At 33.2% G+C, this 21,534-nt stretch overlaps 1 protein-coding gene across 2 annotated transcripts; it reads right to left on the bottom strand.

The window, feature by feature from the left end:
• Positions 1-14,044: 14,044 nt before the first annotated feature.
• LOC107962871 (probable serine/threonine-protein kinase SIS8) lies at positions 14,045-21,105 on the bottom strand. 2 transcript variants are annotated; one of them, XM_041115745.1, is made up of 14 exons: positions 20,542-20,731; positions 20,232-20,271; positions 19,034-20,120; positions 18,764-18,867; positions 17,428-18,473; positions 16,866-16,906; positions 16,402-16,470; positions 16,199-16,299; positions 15,793-15,871; positions 15,550-15,648; positions 15,342-15,410; positions 15,209-15,258; positions 14,950-15,126; positions 14,045-14,721 (listed from the first exon to the last, which is right to left on the bottom strand). In XM_041115745.1, exons 3-14 carry the CDS (start codon positions 19,487-19,489, stop codon positions 14,616-14,618), a joined length of 2,397 nt encoding a protein of 798 aa, XP_040971679.1. In that variant the 5' UTR covers positions 19,490-20,120; positions 20,232-20,271; positions 20,542-20,731; the 3' UTR covers positions 14,045-14,615. The 2 variants fall into 2 exon arrangements, with proteins under 2 accessions (XP_040971679.1, XP_040971678.1); XM_041115744.1 differs by lacking the exon at positions 20,232-20,271 and having other exon boundaries at positions 19,034-19,474; positions 20,542-21,105.
• Between the last annotated feature and the right edge of the window lie 429 nt (positions 21,106-21,534).

Below are 21,534 nucleotides of genomic sequence, written 5' to 3' on the forward strand. Positions count from 1 at the left end.
ATTTGTTATTGTCTGACAGAAATGGTTAAAGAGTTTGCCTATGTTGTCTGCCTTTATTGATGAGTACTTTGTTTGGCAGGTTTAATTGATGACAATTTTAATAAGAATGAAGAAAACATGTCTGGTAGTGATGTGTCTGGTAGTGATAGTGATGCATCTGAAAGAGTTAGTTTAGATGGTTTAAACATGGATGGTATAGAAGTAGATGAACTGTGTGATAGTAATGATTCTGGGAGGTTAGATAGTGCACATGGGTCTGACTCAGATGGCCAAAATTGGCCTGAGTTCAACTTAGAGAATGACATGAGTAATCCTAGACTGAAGGTTTGAATGTTATTTAAGTCTAAAGACAGTCTAAAAGAAGCTGCCAAGCAGTATGGTAGGTTGAATAGTTATTTTATTAAGTTTCCCAAAAATGATTTAAAAATGTTAAAGGCAGTCTACAGTGAAAAATGTTCTTGGTTCATATGGCCTTCTAAGCTAAACCCTAATGACCCTACTAACCAGACTTGGAAAATTAAGAGTTCAAACCTTAACCATACTTGTTCTAAAGTCTATAAAAATAGGAATGTAACCTCAGCTTGGATAGGTGAACATTATAAAGAAAAATTCATTGCTGATGCTGATTATTCTCTGAAATCATTACAACAAGATGTGAAAAGAGATTTTTGTTGATTAGTCTCACTAACCAAATGTAGGAGGGCTAAACTTATGGGATTCGAATTAATTAAAGGAGCTCATAAGGCTCAATATGAGAAGATTTATGAGTATTTGTTGGAGGATAGGACCCAAAATGAGGGAATAACAACAATCTGTTATGTGGATAACAGGTTGTTTCAAAGGATGTATGTCTGTCTGCAGGCATGCAAAGATGGCTATAAGGCTGGTTGTAGGAGGATAGTAGGTTTAGATGGATGTTTCTTGAAGGGATACTATGGTGGCTACTTGCTTGCAGCTGTTGGGATAGATACAAATAATGGCATCTATCCTCTTGCATATGCTGCTGTCGAAAGTGAAAATTAAGCATCATGGCTTTGGTTATTAGAGTTGCTTGCAATAGACTTGAAAATTGTGAGCTCGTACCAGATATCTTCAATGTCTGACAAACAAAAGGTAAAACTCCATTTATTTATTCTTTTATGTTGTTTTTATTAGGGTTTTTCAAAGAATTAAACTATTTTTTTTCTAATTGCAGGGACTTGTAGAAACAATATGTATATTGTTTCCTAATGCAGAAGCAAGACACTGTGTTAGGCACCTACATGCCAATTTCAAGAAGGCTGGTTTTTGAAAAAAGGAATTGAAAGATTTGCTCTGGAAAGCTGCAAAAGCAAGCACTACAAGGGAGTTTGAGGATGTTATGGATGAACTGAGGAAAACCAATCAGCATGCTTATGATTGGTTGAAGGAAAAGAACCCTACTCACTGGTCAAGGTCTCACTTCTCAATTAGGAGCAATTCTAAAATGTTGGTGAATAATCTTTCTGAATCTTTTAACAAGGTAAACCCCTATGTTTTATGTTTCTTACTAATAATTAGCAATTCACTAATCATTTATGTTATTTATTGACAGATGATACTGGAAGCAAGAGGGAAACCTATTCTGACCATGATAGAAACAATAAGGACCAAGATATGTTACTTATTGTCAAGAAGAAAGAAGAAGTTGACAAATGGAAAGGAATGTTGTGTCCAAAGATCAAGAAAAAGGTGGATGTAAATATAAAAGACTCATTAAGGTAAAGATTCTTTCTGATGCCTATATTCTAACTTCATGTTGCTGATCACATGCTATTTTAGTGAATGTTTTTTAATATGTATGCACTGATTGTTGGTGTGTTGAATATTTTTTAATATGCATGCAGTGATTGTTGGTGTGTTACCTATTTTTTAATATGCAAGCAGTGAGTATTTTTTTATAATATGCATGTTGGTGGGGCTATTTTTTTAGGGGTGTGTGTATCATTGTTGGTGGGGCTATTTTTTTAGGGGTGTGTGTATCATTTTTTTTAGTGATTATGTTTTAAACAAGCATGCTGACTTTTTTTAGGTATGTTCCATCACATGCTGGTGGGGACAAGTATCAGGTTGAATGTGGTCCAAGTAGCCAGCATGTGGTGGACTTAGTTGAGAATTCCTGCTTCTGCAGGAATTGGGATCTCACTTGCATCCCTTGCATGCATGCATTAGTTGTCATTCATTTAAAAGAAGAGTTCCGAGAGACCTATGTACAAACCAGGTATACCAAGCAAACCTAGCTTCAAATTTACTCCAACTTTGTAAGTCTAATAACGGGTCCTAAACAATGGGCCTCTTTGTCAAACATGCTACCGATATTGCCTCCTCCACTAAGAAAACCACTTGACAGACCTACTAAAGTGAGAAGGAAATAACCTGATGAACCACAAACAACAGAAAGGTTGAGCAAGAGAGAGGTGGATATAAGGTGCAGTAAATGCAAAAAAGTAGGCCACAATAAGAGGAGTTGCAAAGGGGAAATTGGCCAAAACATTCCAGTAAGTCATTTGCCTTAAGTTAGGTTACAGTATACTTCTATTTATGAATTTGTTTGTTTTTCAGATTTTTCTTGTTCTTGTAGGTTAAAAGACATAAAGTTGGTGTTCCAACTCAGCAACAGGCTACCCGAAATTAGCAAGAGGATACCCTAACTCAACAAGCTGCCCTAACTCAGTTACCTACTGCCCTAACTCATCAACAAGCTGCCCTAAGACAAAAGCTCCCATTCAAGAGAAAACCAACCACTGCTAAATGGATGCCTTCTACTCAATAGTCATACATGACAGACCATTGATGATGATGTGAACAGATTGCATTTTGTTAACTTTTTGAGAATGTGTAAATTTGCCTGCTACTGATTTTTTAACTTGGCAGATAATCTTTTTTGTAAATTTTCCTATGATTGCTACTATTGATAAACTTAGGCATAGTCACTGAAATTTTTTGTAAATTTCCCTACAATTCACATCTGTTCAATTGTGGTGAATTGTAAGAAAATTTGGCAATATTTTGGCCTTCATTCCTTTTGTAATCAGTTTGGTGTTTTCACCTTAATATATGAGCATTGATCCATGCTATTTGTTATCTCTTCTCTTCTAGCATATGTTTCTTTTTTCCATCTGTTATATTTTCTAACAACTGTGTGACTATTAAGAAATGTGTGAGAATTGAGAATTGAGAAATATATATATTTTTTCCATCTATTATCTCTTCTAACGTGTGAAAAATTGATAAATGCATAGGTTTTTTTTCCATCTATTATCTTTTTCTGATATATGAGTATTGAGAAATAAAAATGAAATGAGCTGGTTAGCCATGTATACTAGCAGCCATGTATAATACTTGTTCTAGCAATTTGTAAATAAGAACATGAGCTGGTTAGCCATGTATACCAGCAGTCATGTATAACATATGTTAAACAACAAAAATATTCCAAAACAATTTGTAATCAACAAAAATATCCCATTTCAAGTCTTTCAAGTGTTTGTAAACAACAACATGAGCTGGTTAGCCATGTATACCAGCAGCCATGTATCACATATGTTAAGCAACAATATACTAGCAGTCATGTATACCAGCATAAGCAACAATTTACCAGCAACAAAATTACAAAACATAAGTTGGTTTTCAATGAACATAAGATGATTTTTAAGCTTTTAAAAACAACAAAATTGTTACAATTACAAGCACCAATAACCAGGTTGTTCTCTCCCTCTTCCTTGCATCCTCCAATGTCCTCACTTTTTTCAGAAGACCCAACAACACAATTCTTGAATGGGGCGTCAATGGTGGATCAAACTAGCTGAAAAACTGACATGGTTTTCAAAATCGACTGCCAAATTTCTTACACCCAAAAAACCTCCTACCTGGGTTGTCATTGGACCAAGACGTGTTTAATTTGGCTGGGTTTCCACAATTGCACACCGGAATCACTTCAGGCATCTCCATTTTTCCTCTTCTCCTTCTTCTTCTTCTCCTCTTCCTCCTCCTCTTTTTCTTCTACTATTTTTTCTAACCCTAAACTGGTGCTTCAACAGGCTGATAAAGTTAGACAAACCGGCCAGCTGGACTGCCATTGGACGCTGTTACTTGCCATGTCACTTTGCCGTGACGTCTGTGATGGAAAACAGTAAAATGGACTGTTTTGTAACTTTTTGAAAGTTGACTGACTGAAATAAAACCTAGGTGACTGTTTTGTCAGCTACCTCAAAGTTGGGTGACTATTGGTGTAATTTACCCTAATTTTTATGTCCAATATATGGCAATAACTTGTATTCGCACTCAAATCCGAATAAATTAAGATACAATATTTTTTAATCGATAACCATATTTTACTTTCACGATCAACAATCTAAACTCCAAAGTGAATGAATCATACCAAAACTATTTACCGCTTAAAGGTAATCAATATCCAAAATAATCAATCGAACAAATGAAGTTTCATTACGTTGATATCATAGCACATTTGTGGTAGGTTATCTTATTTTGACGGAATTGTTATCATGCTTGATTTTTGTCTAACGATAGTGATATTTTTAGGGGTTTTGAGATTACTTGATTTGTTTTGAGCGTTTTGCATATGTTATTTTAATATTAGTAGAAGCGTGTCTATTGCCACAATAACAAAGGCTTGGATTAGGACTTTATGCATCATCATGGCATTTCTGCCAACATAACAGAAAGTGTCTCATTGCTTCTTTTTATCCGAAATGACAGCTTGATTCAAGCGAATTGCTTATTCTCTCGATTTTGGATTTTCATGCCACTTGAGTCGTTATCTTGATCCGATTATTTTTTCCTTGTACAAGACTTTAGTATTAGTTTAAAAAAATCAGTTGAATTGAATAAAAGAAAAAAAAACCAAACACATAGCATCTACTTGATTCACCAATGACATAGAAACTCCATTCGAGTTGCTTTTCAATGTAAACACATGGCTCGGAAAGGTGTTCTCGTTTCCTTTCTACTTTTTGTGTTTTGGGAAGCCGTGGGAGTGGTTTTTTAATCATTGAAGCTGTGGGAGTTTTAGGAGAAAGATGCTTCATAATTTGATAGAGATGTTTAGATATCTTACATTTTGAAAGAATTATTTATTGAGAACTAAATTACATAAATTACCAAACCTCCCTTTTTTATTCAAAGCAAAAACTTAAGTTTCTAATTCAAATGATAATAATAATCTAATTTGTTTTATATGCATTACCAAAAGAAAAAGCAAAGCAAAAAACATATGCCAGTAATGAAAGTGTGTATACACGTAAAATTCTAATTGTGATTTAAATGTATATTTAAAATATTAATTTTAATTTAATCATATACATTTAAAAAAATACTTTAATTTATTTTTATATTAAATAAATTTAATTATTTATGCATGCAATATATAAACATAAAATAATGTTATATCAATAATTGTGTTAACAATTTACAAGAATTGGATTAAATAAAAATTTTATGTGTAAAATTACACAAAATCAAAGTTCATGTATACAACTACACATTAAACCATAATTCATGTATAGTTTTGATATTTATTCCTTAAAAATAAAAATTTTAAACTTAATGCGGAAGTTTTAAAAATAATATTTTTAAAAACATTAATCCAATAATCGATAAATTTTGTATGAATGTATTAATAATAAATTACGATGAAAAATATTAAAAATGACAACACTTAGAACTAATATTTTCAAATAAATAAAGTAAGATGATTTAATTTTCAAATTTTTAATATAAAAAAATAAGGATTTTTACATGAATAATATAAAATAAATCAAATATACAAAAATAGGATAACAGGAATAATATTTACAAGAATAGACAAAATACATAGTAAAATACGGGTGCCGCCTGACCAATAGGCGGCACCACTTTATTTCTAATAAAAAAAATCATTTTTTGGGGTGTAGCCTGATCAATCGGCAGCACCCGTATTTTGTATGGTAAATACGAGTTTTTTTAGTATATGGGAAAAAAGTAAAAAAAATTATTTTTTATTTGGTATTGCCGATGTGTCAGGCAGCACCCAAAAACTTTAGCTGAAAAGAAACTCGTGTTTTAATTTTTTTCCGATATTAAAAGCACAAACTTGTAACTGAATGATCATTTCCGTCAGTCTGGTGCCGCCTGATAGCTTGACTGCACCAGTTTTAAAAAAAAAATTAGCTGGAAAAAAACTCGTGTTTTAATTTTTTCCCAGTATTAAAAGCACAAACTTGTGACCGAATGGTCACTTCCGTGTCAGTGGTCAAGTTGGTGCTGCTTACAGCTAGAGGTGCGCATGGGCCGAGCCCAGACAAAATTTTAGGCCCATTTTTAATACCAGCTACCTTATAGCTTGGCTACACCAGCCTGATGGCTAACAAGGAAGTGACCATTCGATCACAAGTTTGTGTTTTTAATACCAGAAAAAAAATTAAAACACGAGATTTTTTTCAACTTTAGCTAAAAAATTAAAATAATAATTTTTTATTATTATAAAAGGGGGTTGGTTTGGTCCCCAACCCACATACAATTGTAGTGAAGCTTTTAAGCTCTTCTTCTCCTATTCAATTGTAGTGAAGTTTTTAAGCTGTTCTACTCCCCATTAATTAAGTTTCTTCAAAAAAGTTCTTGCCATTTTAATTTTTTTATATGAAAATTATTTTCTTTTCTATGATTTGATTATTATTTTTTATTTTTAATTTATTAAGTTTTTTATTGTTATATTTTTGCAGTTTAAAATAAAATGGAGAATCAATTTTTTGCATCAATTCATTTCGATGGTATTATTTTAGAAACAACTGTTGGTTGTATTTTTGAAACTCGTCAAAAAATCAGAAGAAATTCAATATGAATGTGTCCGCCGGTGATATGAAAGAGAAGGTCAGTGAAAACATTTCCTGGCATTGTGGAAAGAGGATGACAAAACTGATCTACAAATTTCCAGTTTCATAAAATCTTATCAAATTTATAGAGATGAAACTTCTAGGCGATGACGATGTTGAGACAATAGTCGCATTATATTGCCCTCTAGGAAGATTGAACACTGAACCGATTCAGTTATTTGCTGAGTTAGAAGATGCAGAGCCTATTGAAATTGTAACACAGTTAAGTCAACAATATGGAGTTGAAGACTTGTAACAACCCTAACCCGTAACTGTCACTGGAATAGGTTAAGAGGCATTACCAGATTTGTAACTCAGTTCAGAACAATCATATATCTGAAAACATCTATTCTCAGTCAATATCATTCATTCACATTCACTATGTACTTAAAACAAGCATACAAAGCTTAAATCATGCATTCGGGACTAAATTAGTAACATATTAAAACTTTGGAAACTTAGAAAAAATTTGACATTTCAAGTATAACACGCCCGTGTAAGTAGGCTGTGTGCCTTACACAACTTATAGACACGCCCGTGTCTTAGACTGTATGAAAACAGGGTATACATACTGACTTATGTCACACAGCCAAGGACATGCCTGTGTGTCAGGCTGTGTGAAAACTGGAGAGGTTACTGACTTAGGTCACACGGCCAACCATACGCCCGTGTGTCTACCCCGTATGCCCTTCGAAATGGTCACACAAGCCCTTGTATCAGGCTATGCCAAAACTGTAGGGTATACTGACTTATGCAACACGGCCAAGTCACATGCCCGTGTGCTAGGCCGTGTGTCATTTAGGGGGTATACTGACTTGTACCACACGGCCAGTCACACTCCCGTGTGTGAGACCGTGTGGAGCATACTGACTTCAATTTCATTTCCAAACCAGAGGACACACAGCCGTGCAACATGACCGTGTGTCACACACGGTTGAGACACACGCCCGTGTGGACAAAACTAGGCTATTTGCAAAGCCATTTTGCCACCCTATAAATACAAGCATTTACGAACATAATTGACCACATTTTTACAGCTTAATAAACAACCAAAATGATCATTTCAATACACATTATAAGCCATATCAAAACTTACCATTTACATCTCCAAATACCTATTTGACATCATGCATAATCCATTCATTGAACAACCACATATTGGGACTACACTTGTATAATTTCATTCCATTAAAACCTTGCCAAAACATACCATAATTAAACACTTAATTCAACCAAAACATAGTACAAAATAAGACAAATCTCATGGCTTAACTTATACAAAAAAACATACCAACATCATGATATTAAACAACATAACTATCATCTCTTAAACTAGCCTATACATGCCATATTTACATATCCACAAGTTCAAAAGTACCAATCGGAAATTTGATAGTGTGATGTGCAACTCCGACTTGTCCGAAACGATTGAGCTAACGAACCTCTATAAAACATAGAAAAAGAAACAGAGTAAGCTTTATAGCTTAGTAAGCCCATATAATACAGTAAGCTCTAACAAGCTGAAACGGTAAGCTCTATCGAGCTGAACAGTAAGCTCATACGAGTTGAAACGGTAAGCTCCAATGAACTGAAAATAGTAAGCTCTTATGAGCTGATATATCGGTAAGCTCATACAAGCTGTGGTGAGTCCACAACAAATGCAGTAGCTTGACCAAAACGGTAATCCCAGTAACATGTCACTCGTATCTAATGAATCTATACAGTTCAAATGGGGCTCAATAACAAATACAATATATCAATAAAACATTTATACTTCAAATATTTCAATTATACACATTCATTTCAATAATTACAAGTATAGAAAAGTTCGTTTCTAATTATACGAACTTACCTTGAGTTGCTCAGATGAAAACTATCGTCTATTCGCCAACCTTTCTTTTTTCCCCAATCTAGTTCCAGTATTTGTTTATCTTGATCTATATAATATCAAATTAACTCATTCAAACTTTCATTCAATTCAATTTAGCCTAAAACATTCATTTTAGCTAAATTATAAATTTACCCTAGACTTTTGACTACTTTGCAATTTCAATGAGTCCTTATTAGTCCATATTTTTCAATGAGTCCTTATTAGTCCATATTTTACATTTATTTTACATTTCATTTATGAATTTTACACATTTTTCAATTTAACCCCTTTTTGACATTTTTGTCAAAAATCATTTTACAAAAACTATTAATCTAACATCAAACCTTCCAAAACTATCATTAATCATCTAAACAACCAAGCATTAAACAATGGCATCATTTAGAATATATAATAGTTTCAAAAACGAAGGTACGGGCTAGCTAGATTAAGCTGCAACGAGCTCAAAAACGTAGAAATCATTAAAAATCGAGTCAAAATCGTACCTTAATCAAGAATTCAAGCTTGGTCGAATGTAAAACCTAACTATGGATATTTTCTCCTCTTTAATTTCATTCAAGATGATGAATAAAACCATAATTTTATTTTGTTTTACTTAATATAACATAATTTACTAAATTACAAAACTAACATTAAATAAAATATATAAAAATCATTTAAACAATGTCAAAATATGTCCATCCATTCTAATAATGGTATAATTACCATGCAAGGATCATTCAATTCATTTCTATAGCTATTTGGTTCTTTTAACTTATAGAACTCATATTTTACGCTTTATACGATTTAGTCCTTTTTACCAAATTAATCATTAAAACGGTAAAATTTCTTTACGAAACTTTCACATAATTAATCTATCATACTGTAGACCTTATTAAAATATCAAAATAAATATTTTGACTTCAGATTTGTGGTCCCAAAACCACTGTTCTGATTTGACCTAAAAATGGGCTGTTACAAGACTAACATACGAGGTTTCCAAGTCATCTGTGCACGGTTTTGACATCGATCTTAATGTTGGATGTTCAAATCAATATGGTGGTGGGTTATAGATACATCTAGTCGTTATTGAAATCAATGTGCTTGGTGAAGATGAATCTGATAATAATGATTGTTCTGATCACAAAGGTGAAGATTTTAGTGATCCCGATTTAGATGATATCCTAGAGAATATCGATGACAAAGGACCAGATGGTGAAAAAGATCACACCCTTTCGATTGGAAACTCGAGTCGTGGCATCATCATACGCTTGGTAGTCCCTCGAGGGAGTGAAATCAAGATAATATAAGACTAAATTAGGCATTCTTCAATCGGGAGTTCCACAACACAATATACGGTTGATGCTCTAACGCCCAATTCTTTGCATTTTTTCCCTTCTTGTCAATTTCGTGGACATCTTTTCCCAATTGTATAGGAGCGTCCAAAATATGTTGACTACACCTGAATTGACGAAGCACCCGGTCCCTAGTATACCACTCCATTGTTTGAAAATTTATAATTGGTACGTTAACACCCCATACGATTGCATCTGCTCTAGCTGAAGGACGAATGACGGAAGCAATGTCCGGTGCGATATACGACATCTCCACGAACTGCAAAAATAAACACATGATTATAATACTAGCTGCAACATAATTTAATAATTAAACTAATTACATGACATTAATATAATTTAAAATTTTGAAAATAAATTAGCTCATCCCTGGCGTATCTCTCGATCATCTGTCGGTATATAATGAGTGTTTCCGACTTCTCAATGTTTGAAAAACTATACCATCTAAAAATATAAACCAAACTCGTTAGAAAATCATTTCATGAAAAAAAGCTTAACCCAAGTTTTTTTTAACCTATTTACAAGTGGGAACACATGTATTTAGTGACCTACTGATGCCAGAAATAACATTTTGTATAGCGCCCAAGATTGTAGCAATATTAGGTAGCCACCTAAATCGACAGTTCTGTGCTTTGTTGCCCGGCAAAGCTCACGATATAGCATGGCTAGTACTACCGAACTCCAACTGTATGAACAGGCACATTGCAATGAACCTATTTACAAGTGGGAACACATGTATTTAGTGACCTACTGATGCCAGAAATAACATTTTGTATAGCGCCCAAGATTGTAGCAGTATTAGGTAGCCACCTAAATCGACAGTTCTGTGCTTTGTTGCCCGACAAAGCTCACGATATAGCATGGCTAGTACTACCGAACTCCAACTGTATGAACAGGCACCTTGCAATGAACTAAGTAAGGGTAGATACATCAAGTAGACTTTATTATTATTAGAATCCGACATAAGTTGCCCTTATAAGCTATAGTATATAAGCCTGAACAGCTTGGGTCATCTCCATCTCGATCGCATAATCTGATAATGTCTCAAAATTTGCCCTCAGCCACGAAAATTTTAAACTCGTGAATTTTTCGGTACCATCACCTAGAGAGCGTCCAAGCAAATGATAATAGAGAGTAGCAGGATCTACTATGTCGCTTGTACAAGTTACCACGTCACCGTCCGTGGGGAGTCCTAATTGGATTGCCACATCCTCCAATGTGATGGTACGTTCCCCACACGGTAAACGAAATGTGTGCGTCTTTGGGCATTACCACTCAACTAATGCTGATATTAAGTCGGCCCTCAGCTCAAACACACGGATTACTGCCGCTAATCCAAATCCAACAGCATCTAAGTAGGGTATAATCCGTACGTCCGGCCGATAGTTAGGACCATTGTCATACGGCCTCAACATGCGGTACGGACCCTAATCATATACAAAATTAGTTAAGAATGTGTAATTAAGTAAAAAAATCACTTGCAATTATGCTAAAACATACGTACAACATTGGAACATTCTCTTACCGGTAAATGGATCGTTCTGACTGTGTGATCTTCTGCAGTAATTAGAAAACTCATATCGATATCTACAAAAACTATGAAAATTTAAAATTTTAACTAAATTTTAAATGTTTGTAATATAAAAAATATATACAAATTAATTTGTACAAAAACCTATTAATATAATTAATTATACTAAAAAAATTAACTATTTTTTATTTAATTTTCAGGGATAATAAATTAAATAATAACTTTTTAATAGAAAATATAACATTCTTTAATAATATTATATTACTATTAACAAATAATAATTAAATAGAAAAAACAAAGGTGAAGAAGGAAAGAAAGAAAACTTACCTGTGTTTAGGGAGGAAGAGCAATTGAATATTTTGAAACCGATGTGTAGGGGTTGGGGGACCAAACCAACCCATTTTATAATAAAAAAATATTATTTTAAGTTGTTTTAGCTGGAGTTGAAAAAAAAAACTCGCTTTTTATTTTTTTTGATATTAAAAATACGAATTTGTGACCAAATGATCACTACAAGCTCATGTTTTTAATATTGTAAAAAAAATAAAAAAACGAGTTTTTTTTCAGCTAATTTTTTAAAAAAGAAAATTGGTGTAGTCAAGCCGCCTAGTTCGTATTTTTAATACTGGAAAAAAATTAAATAAGAGTTTTTTTCATTTAAAAAAGATTTTTTTAAAGTTTTTGGGTATCATTTGACACATCGGCGGCACCAAATAAAAAATATATAATTTACTTTTTTTCCTGTATACTAAAAAAAACTCGTATTTACCATACAAAATACGGGTGCCATCGATTGATCCAACTGCACCCAAAAAAATGAATTTTTTTATTAGAAATAAAGTAGTGCCACCGATTAATTAGGCGGCACCCGTATTTTACTGTGTATTTTGACTATTCTCGTAAATATTATTCATATTATCCTATTTTCATATATATTGATTTATTTTATATTGTTAATGTAAAAAACCCAAAAAAATTAAGGTAATGTTTGGAAAGCCAGCTAATAATTAGATTTGGGTGTAATTATTTGTAATTACACAAGAATGTCACATTTGGATAATCATTATAATTGATAGATCCCATCGAATTGGGTGTAATTAAAGCACTCAATTATACTTTCAATTCTTAGGTGAGAATTAGAATATTTACAAGGTAATTACACTCAAAGTTAATTTTAAAAAATTATATTATTTAAATCTTAAAAAAGTTTCTAAAATTATGGCTAAAAGATTTATTATAAAAAATTAATTTACATATTATAAAAGTATTATAATATATTTATTTATAAAAACTTGTGGTCAATAAGTATAAATATAACTCAGTTATGTATCCATACTATACAATATAAAAGTAATATAATTATTTATAAAAAAAATGTTGTAGTTTTTTTTAATCATAACTTATTTATAAAAGATAAACTTCTAAAATTATGATAAAACATTATATTATTTATTAGAAGTGTTATTAATGTTATTAGATAATTTATAAAACTTAATATATTATAAAATTTATATTCTTTTTTATTTAGTATAACTTAAGTCTTCTCTAAATTAAATTTATATAAGTTTTATAATTAAAGTTGCATGTTAATTGAATTGCAAGGCCAAATATTATAAAGTCGATGCTAATTATGCAAGTACAAAAGATATTCTTGCTCTATATCTTGAGGTATGATACCATTTAAGAGAATGGTACAAACACAAGTACCATAGACAGCTCATGAAATTTTTTTTAATTTGGGACATTTAAGATTTTGAAATGTCATTGGAGAAGACATTTTCTATTCTATTTTTTTTCCATATTAACACTACCTTAGTATAACATAAAAAAGGTTAAATCGTACCAGCATATTACATATTTCATAACTTGAATCATAGTTGAAATTAAAATGATCCATACTTCAAATAGTATATGAAAATAGAGAATATTGATAATGAGCCCTATTAAAGACCGACAAATAATGATAAAAAACCCATGTTAAATATTAAAGAAGAAAAAACCCAATAAATATACACTAAACAATCAAATAAAATTTCATATGATGTTTATTTTTCTTTTTACTTTTATTAAGAATCGTATCATAATACATTTGATTTGATTTTAATTTTTGTTAGTTAAAAATTATTTCCATCATACCAGTTATTTTTTTGTTTTAATTAATATTTTTAAAAAATTATAAATTATATAACTGTATAATTATTATTTATACTATCAAAAACATGACATTAAAGATTACAATATATTACATTTTGCTAACCAAACATATCTAGAGAAGTATAATTCAATTATCATGTGATATCCAAACATACCCTATAAAATGAAATTTCATGTGGAGTAATTTTTTCAGGGGTGAAAAGAAAATAGTTTTCTATGTAATTTCCAGACTCAACAAATTGTCATGTCCCAATTGAAGAAAAATAAATAAATAACATTTATTATATTTGAAGCAAATGAGGGTTAATATAGAATGGAAAATTTGCATACAATACCCACCTATAGATTCCTTATATAATTCCTTTTTTTTTCTTTTCCTTTTTCTTTTTTTTTTCACAATGAGCTATAGAGATCACAATGTTTACAACAATTCCATGGATTGGGATTTTCTTCACCCAAAACAAAGACCTCAAAAGGTCAAACAATAAAAGACTTTTTTCTCCTCTTTTTTGCTTGCTCTTTCTTTGTTTTTTCTTTTCTTTTTGGGAACTTTCTTACACTTTGATAAATGCCATCTATTGCATTATACTAAACACAAATTTCAAGTGGTATATCCTCAACTGCTTTTACTTGAAAGAGGATTCCACTCTATTTCAGGATTGGGGAAACTGCTGATCTCCCACTTCGAATGAGCCAACACTTACCCCCCCCCCCCATATCTCTAATTTCTTTTGCACATTTAAAACAAACCTTTCTGGGCTGTCAGGGTCTTTGACCCGGGAAACAGCTAACCAAGTATTTATTACATCAATTACTGTACCTTATCATCCTATAATTTGATTTGTCGAGTTTAGTCTTTCAACATACAGACGCTGAAGTCGTCGCAGTTGGTACATGAGCTGTGCAAATGATGGTCGTAGATGTGGCTCCCTGCAAACAGAAATGAAAAGGATTAAAGCAATTTTTTCAATGTACAAGACCGTTATTCAAGCTCATCAGAATTGCCATTGTTGGCAACTATTACGATAATCACGAACAATGACTAAACTTATGCAAAAGACAACTTTTTCAGATGCTTGTATGATTGCCCAAGAAATAATTTTATTATTGTTCTCGTCATATAGAAAAATGCAACTTAAATAAGCATCTAGAACTCACGTTTGCCAACATTCTCGAATAATCTGTGCAACCATCGGATCAATGCCTTCAGGAATTTCTAAGCGTCGATTTTGGAATCCAACAGCTCCAACAACTTGCATTGGATTCAAACCTTTCCAGGGAATGCGTAAAGTAACCAATTCCCATAATACCACACCGAAACTGTACACATCACATCTGCAACCAAGCCAGTTTATTTGTCTGAGAAACAGAATAGAAATGTAGTAAAACATGCTATTTCAATGTAAAAGCGACTTACTTCTCATTGGCCGGCTCATTCCTTAAAATTTCCGGTGCCATCCATTCAGGCTGCAGTTCAACAGAAAACTTTTACTTCATGAAAGTAAGACAAAAACAAAGTCAACTTCGAGGGTAATCTTTTAGTAAAGTACCGTTCCAGCAGTGGACTTTGAGGATAGGAAAGTATGATGCTTCATGCGTGACAACCCAAAATCACAAACCTGAATAGAGAAGCAAATTTGGAAAAAGAGAATCAGAAAGGCATCTTTAAGCAAAAACTAAAGCAATCTGTATAGATGCTTAAAACAAATACGAGCAAAAACAAGATGTTCGGACAGAAATTTGTTTTACGATAAACACCTTTACGACCCAGTTCTTGTCAACAAGGAGGTTTGGTGTTTTCAAATCTCGATGCACTATAGTAGGATTGCTTGTGTGCAAATAATTCATTCCTTTTGCCTGCAAACAATAAGAAAGCTTAACTATATTAAAAACAATTAATCGGGCTGGGAGAAGATAGAGAGGAAAAGGGAGAGTGGAGAAAGGTTAGTGCAAGATCTTAAGCAAATCAATAATAACAATTTATTCACTTGTGGTTCCTACCACATCAAGAGCCATTCGCATTCTTCTTTTCTCATCAAGTTGAGGATTGGATCGATGCAGTAGCTTATACAAACTTCCTCTACATAACAATGAGGGTGGAGCAAGAAGAAAGTAAGACAAGATGGCCAACCTTGTCGTTTTAAATTAATCAATTTCTTGACAGAAACCAGACCAACAATAGTTTTCAAAAAGGACAAAACATACACAACATGCAGATCAGAACAGAGTTCAAGAATTAAAGTTTATTTTCAGGATTCATCCTTTAAAACAAGAGGGAAACAAATATGAAGTTTAAAATGTCCACTAAATACCCCATAACAAAAAAAAGAGAATATGCAAGCAAGGTTCATTTAATAAATTATCGAAAGCTGAAGACTAAAGAGAGTACTATTTGGATTGAATTAACCTGGGGAGAAACTCTGTTAGTATAGAGAAATGAGGAGAGTGAGTTACAGCTCCCATGAAAAGAACAACATTTGGATGTCTCAGCCTTAACATGATTTCAACCTGCACAGGGTAATCAAACACAAATGATCTATATATACAGGAAGGTTGAGCTCAAAAACATGAGAAGAAATAGACATATATGGGTAGTTTCCGGGGGCTCACTTCACATTTAAATTGAACCAATGCATCGCCAGAGAAGTCTTGATCTAAAAATTTCTTCACAGCAACCTCCTGAAGAGTAAAATATAATTAGACAAAATGACATAAATACCATTAGAAGACATTAAAGGGAGGGTTGGAACAAACCATGTACTGTTATCAATCAATAGAAGAACTATTTAATAGAAACTAATGCTGATCTCTTCGTAGACATGCTACAGCAGATGTTTGAGATTTTAAAAAGTTAGCACCATACATTACCACAACTACTCAATCACAGTGACCTAATCTTTTTTCCTACTATAAAATTTGCATAAGCAATGTCAATGTCATTGCTCAGTGAAAGATTTATAACCTAGGCAAACTTTGGCATGTAGCAATAGCACTATTACTGTGGTAACCATATCATCTAGTAGTATGCTACTCCTAAAAGTTACATGAAATGAAATTTAGTAAATGTAACTCACAGTGCCATTCCAATCTGCTTGGTAGACCTCACCGTATGATCCTGCAAGATGAGAGTTCACTTATTAAGAAAGTTTGCACTGGTAGAGAACAATCAACTCATCATCAAGCCAGTACCACATTCTAAGACTGTAGATCAAATTAAACACGAATATCAAAAAGAATTCAACCAAGTAAGCTATCTAAAGAGGATTGTGCCAGTCTTTGAGACTGGATTGACTTCTAAAAGTGTGCTGAACTGAATGCCATTCTAGGCAGAGATACAATAAAATGATAGGTTAAGTGGAGACAATAGAGAAGGATGAACTGTCAAATGATTCATTGATCTTTTGCAGGTTAGATTCAGCTTTTCATACTATATGTCCAGCCAATAAAAACGATAACACCAGGACTTCCTAGCCAGAATTCGTTTAATTGGGTTCCTAGCTGTAACATTAACAGTTGAAATAAGCTACCCATGACTGAAGAATAACGGAAAGCAGAACCACAGAAGTATAAAAATGAACAAGACTTTTTTTTTTAGGCAAAAATGAAAGACTTAATTGGGCTGTTGTGAAACCTTACCAATGCCAATGCGTTCACCAATTTGAAGATTCTCCCATTGAATTTCCCATTCTGAAACCTCTTTTAGCATAGGGTAGATCTTCTCACTTCGACCACTGCTAGCCAGATGCAAGTCATTATCTGTGGTTTTGATCAATTCCAATGCAGATTCTTTATTTAAACCAGCCCCAGAAGTCCAATTAACTAATTTCTCATCCATGGCCAAGACATTTTCTGGCTGTCTTTGGCAAAACTCATTAGCAGAGAAGGAAGAATCACGAACTCTTATCCAATCATTAGCTGAATTACCAAGAAGAAATCCCTCAACTGAAGCAGCAGATGCAACATTAGTTTTTATGACATTAGTTTCTAACTCCCTTTGGTGCTTAGCCATTTGCTTTTGTCTCATATTGGAATTAGTATTTTCCAAAGCCTCCATTCCATTGGATACAAGATATTGCTCATTGCTTGACAACAAATTTGAATTGCAGCTAGCAGCAGCATTTACAATTGTCCCTTTCACTACTTGTTCAGGTATACTTTGTTCACCAGGATCCTGTGAATTAATATCCATGAACAAATCTGGAGGAGGTGATGCACCACTCTCCAATAAAACAGCATGTAATTTCTGAGCAAACTCTGGGTCCTTTGCTGCACTAATAACATACTTCGAAACATTTTTAACCTTTCTTTTTTGCACTGAAGAAGGTTTTTCATAAATGTCACAAAAGCTATCACTAGAGTTAGGTGCTGAGGGAAGAAGCTTTCCAAACTCCTGTTCAAATCTCTCAGGAACAGCTCTTCCGGCAAGGTTCTTCCCATCTTCATTTGTCTGACTGCTGGCAAATTCTGCTGCCCTCTTGGCACCAATTTTAATGCCCATTTCTAGAGCAGCTGAAACTGCCAAATTTCCAATTTCTTTGTCAAGTACCAAACATGAACCTTGAGAGGCATCAGTAAGACCAGCAAAGCCCCTTACATCCAGTGCAGACTTTAAGAGCTGACAGCTTGGTACTTCAGCAGGAATTAATGTGCCAGGAGCACCCATCAGATCTATGATATATTCACTGCATTTTTCAGATAATTAAACTCATCAAAACTAGTACTAATACAAAATTGAAGTTTTCACATTGACTAGATGGAAAAACTGCACAAAGAAGAAGACAATATGGAACTGGAAAAGGAAAATAAAATCAAACCTTACGTGCATTTAGCACAAAAGGGGAAATATCAACTAAAGAACAGGGGCAAACAAAATATTTTAACTAGTATGACACCATGTTGAGGAAATGGTTCAAGAAAAAGAACCACAAGAAATGCAATGGATAGCAAAATCAAAGAAGTTCTTCACATCTACCTTCCATTGTTGATTCTAACCAAGTTCACAGCTCCATCATCTGTACCAGTGTAATAGCTCCCCTTGACCAGCATGCATGGGAGATTAATTCTATCAGCTAGAACCTAGAAGGAGAAGAACGAAACATTTTTCCTTAAAGAAAGGTCCTGACATATTTATCCTTAATATAATGTAAGGTAAAAAGTGGCTGGATATTCTTACTAGCTAAAAGGAAAACACACTTCTGTCATAAGCTAGTTTTAACTTTATGGAAATAGGATGATATAAAACCTTAAACAGCAGTGCTCTGTGGCGCGAAAGTCCAACATCAAGTCTTCCCAATGGAAGAATGATAGCGTTAAGAGACCTCCGTAACTCATAACTTCTCAAGGTCCACATTCTCAACATTTCATCAGCATCAGCTACCAGACCACCCATTCTGTTAACAACTATTTCTGCGATTTTCTGAACTAAATCACTCAAAACCAGGCCATGGCCTAAAGCTTGGGACTGCACATGTATGTTGTACACTCTTTTCTCAAGCTCTTGCAATTCAGGATCAAGCAACCGGTTAACCAAAATTACTTCATAATCAACATTTTCTAACACTGATACTACTTGAAGATCAACCAAAGATGGCATCTTCCCTTCCAGACCAAGCGTTGAGGCAATGCCATACACGTCATAAAATCCATCCACAATTTTTTCATCATAGTTTACAACATTATAGTTCTGTGAATAACACATAACATATGAATTAGTTTTCCATTTAAAAAAAAAAAAAGAAATCAACTAATGGGTCCTGGCACTTGTTTCACAGAAGACATGAACAGGATCCTTTCATCCAGTACAGCTAATCAAACAGAGGAAAATTAATTAATTCAGTAAAAAAATCAATGGTAAAAGCTAACATCAAGTAGTATTCATACAAGTATTCATATCCATATCCGCAGTTACTAAAAAACATTCTACCTTAATAATTGAACGAAAAAAAAAATAATTGTATTAACAGGAAAGGTAAAATTAATGCTCCCTGCTAATAGAACAAGAAACATACATGTAAAGTTACTTTATAGCAATAAACCATAAGGAAAAAGGCTTACCAATTAGCTATATTTAAAAAGGACTCTGGCATTATATAGCAGAGATTAAAAAACCCAAACCGCCATGCCTATAAGATAAAGGAAATTTTCATATAATAGAGACACAACCCGTAGCAGGCTAGTGAGCGGCAAATCTTCAAGTAGTAGAACGATGAGCAATTATCAGAGAAAAATCAATAAAAAACCAGAAAGGATGTACCATGCTACATTTAGCAAAACTTCAATTAATAGAAGTAGAAAGATTAATTGAGCTTCGACATGCAAACCAAAAGCATCTGTCAAAAGAAACAATAAAAAAGAAAGCTTTAACAAGTTTTTTTTTTATCAGAATCAATCAATGACTAATGAAAATGACGTGGAAAGCTAAGGATATCCAAAATTACTACCGGAAAGAGGAATTCTGGAAAAGTGATCCGCAGTTGAGGACTCCTCGTGTTTAAAATGCAAATGAAAATGAAAATGGAATCAAATAAATAAATAAATAAACATAGTAGCAATTTGTATAAGAAGGAAACATGAAATGCAATCAGAATTTATGAATAAAAGAAAACAAATGTCATAAGAAAAAAAAATCATAAATTATATAACACGTTTAGATATCATAACCAATTCAAACAAGAAATGCAATTTCGATAACCTAAAACTGAAAGATATAATAAAGTTTTTAAATATATAAAGTAAGAAAGAATATATTACCCAATAACGAAGCGAGAGTAACTCCACGAAAGTGCCGGCTCCGCTAAATCTTTTAGCAGCGTCGATATGAGCCGTCTCGGGATCCGAGGCACTGATCGCCAAAGCCAACTGCATCTGAAACTCTTCTTCCAATAAATTAAAATCCACCTCGTCACCAGCCGTCCGATCTCCCCCGGCCGATTCAACGGCCCCAATTCTCCCCAATGTACCTGAACCAACAGAAGACGCCGAAGAAGAAGAAAAGGAAGACGCCGTTTCTTGTCCCGTTGAATTCGTACTCGGACTTGAGCTGACCACGGGCTGCGTCTCCGTCAACCGTTGGTGCTCATTTAAACCGCCGCCGATATGGAGTTTCCTTAATAAATGCTTCATTTTCGGCATCGATCATCAACGGCGACTTTTTTCCCGTTCTCCGTTTCTTTTATAAATTTCTTTTTCTTTTTCCTTTTTTGAAAATTTGTTATTGTTTTTATTTTTTTTTAATTTCTTATTCTATTTCTATTATTCCATCTGCAGACTTAACCTACGCCCACTGGTTTAAAAGCATACTCGCTTAAGCTGCGCACTCTTCTCCGCTAAGCTACCCGTAATTGAAAAGACTTTTAAATTAACCGCTCACCCATTCCCTCCAACACACACACTCTCAAATTTAATAATTAATTAATCAATTAATTCTACTTCTTCTTCCCTTGATAGTACTATTTATACATAACCTTTTCCCCTCCATTTTTTATGTCTTGCTCTTTCAATTCTAAATGTAAAGCTTGAAATCCTCACCCATAAAATAATTATTTTTTTATATAATTTATTGTTGATTAAAATATATTGAAGAAAGAAATTGAAATTATCTGGGATTAAATCTAAATTCGTATATTTATAACATAATATTCTTGGGACTACCAAATCAAGAGATTGTTGACTAAATTTTTAAATATTATTATTTACAATTAAAATATAACATATCCATATTTAAACTAAAATATAAGATTAGTA

This window comes from Gossypium hirsutum, chromosome A06, assembly GCF_007990345.1.
Source record: "Gossypium hirsutum isolate 1008001.06 chromosome A06, Gossypium_hirsutum_v2.1, whole genome shotgun sequence".
NCBI lineage: Eukaryota > Viridiplantae > Streptophyta > Magnoliopsida > Malvales > Malvaceae > Gossypium > Gossypium hirsutum.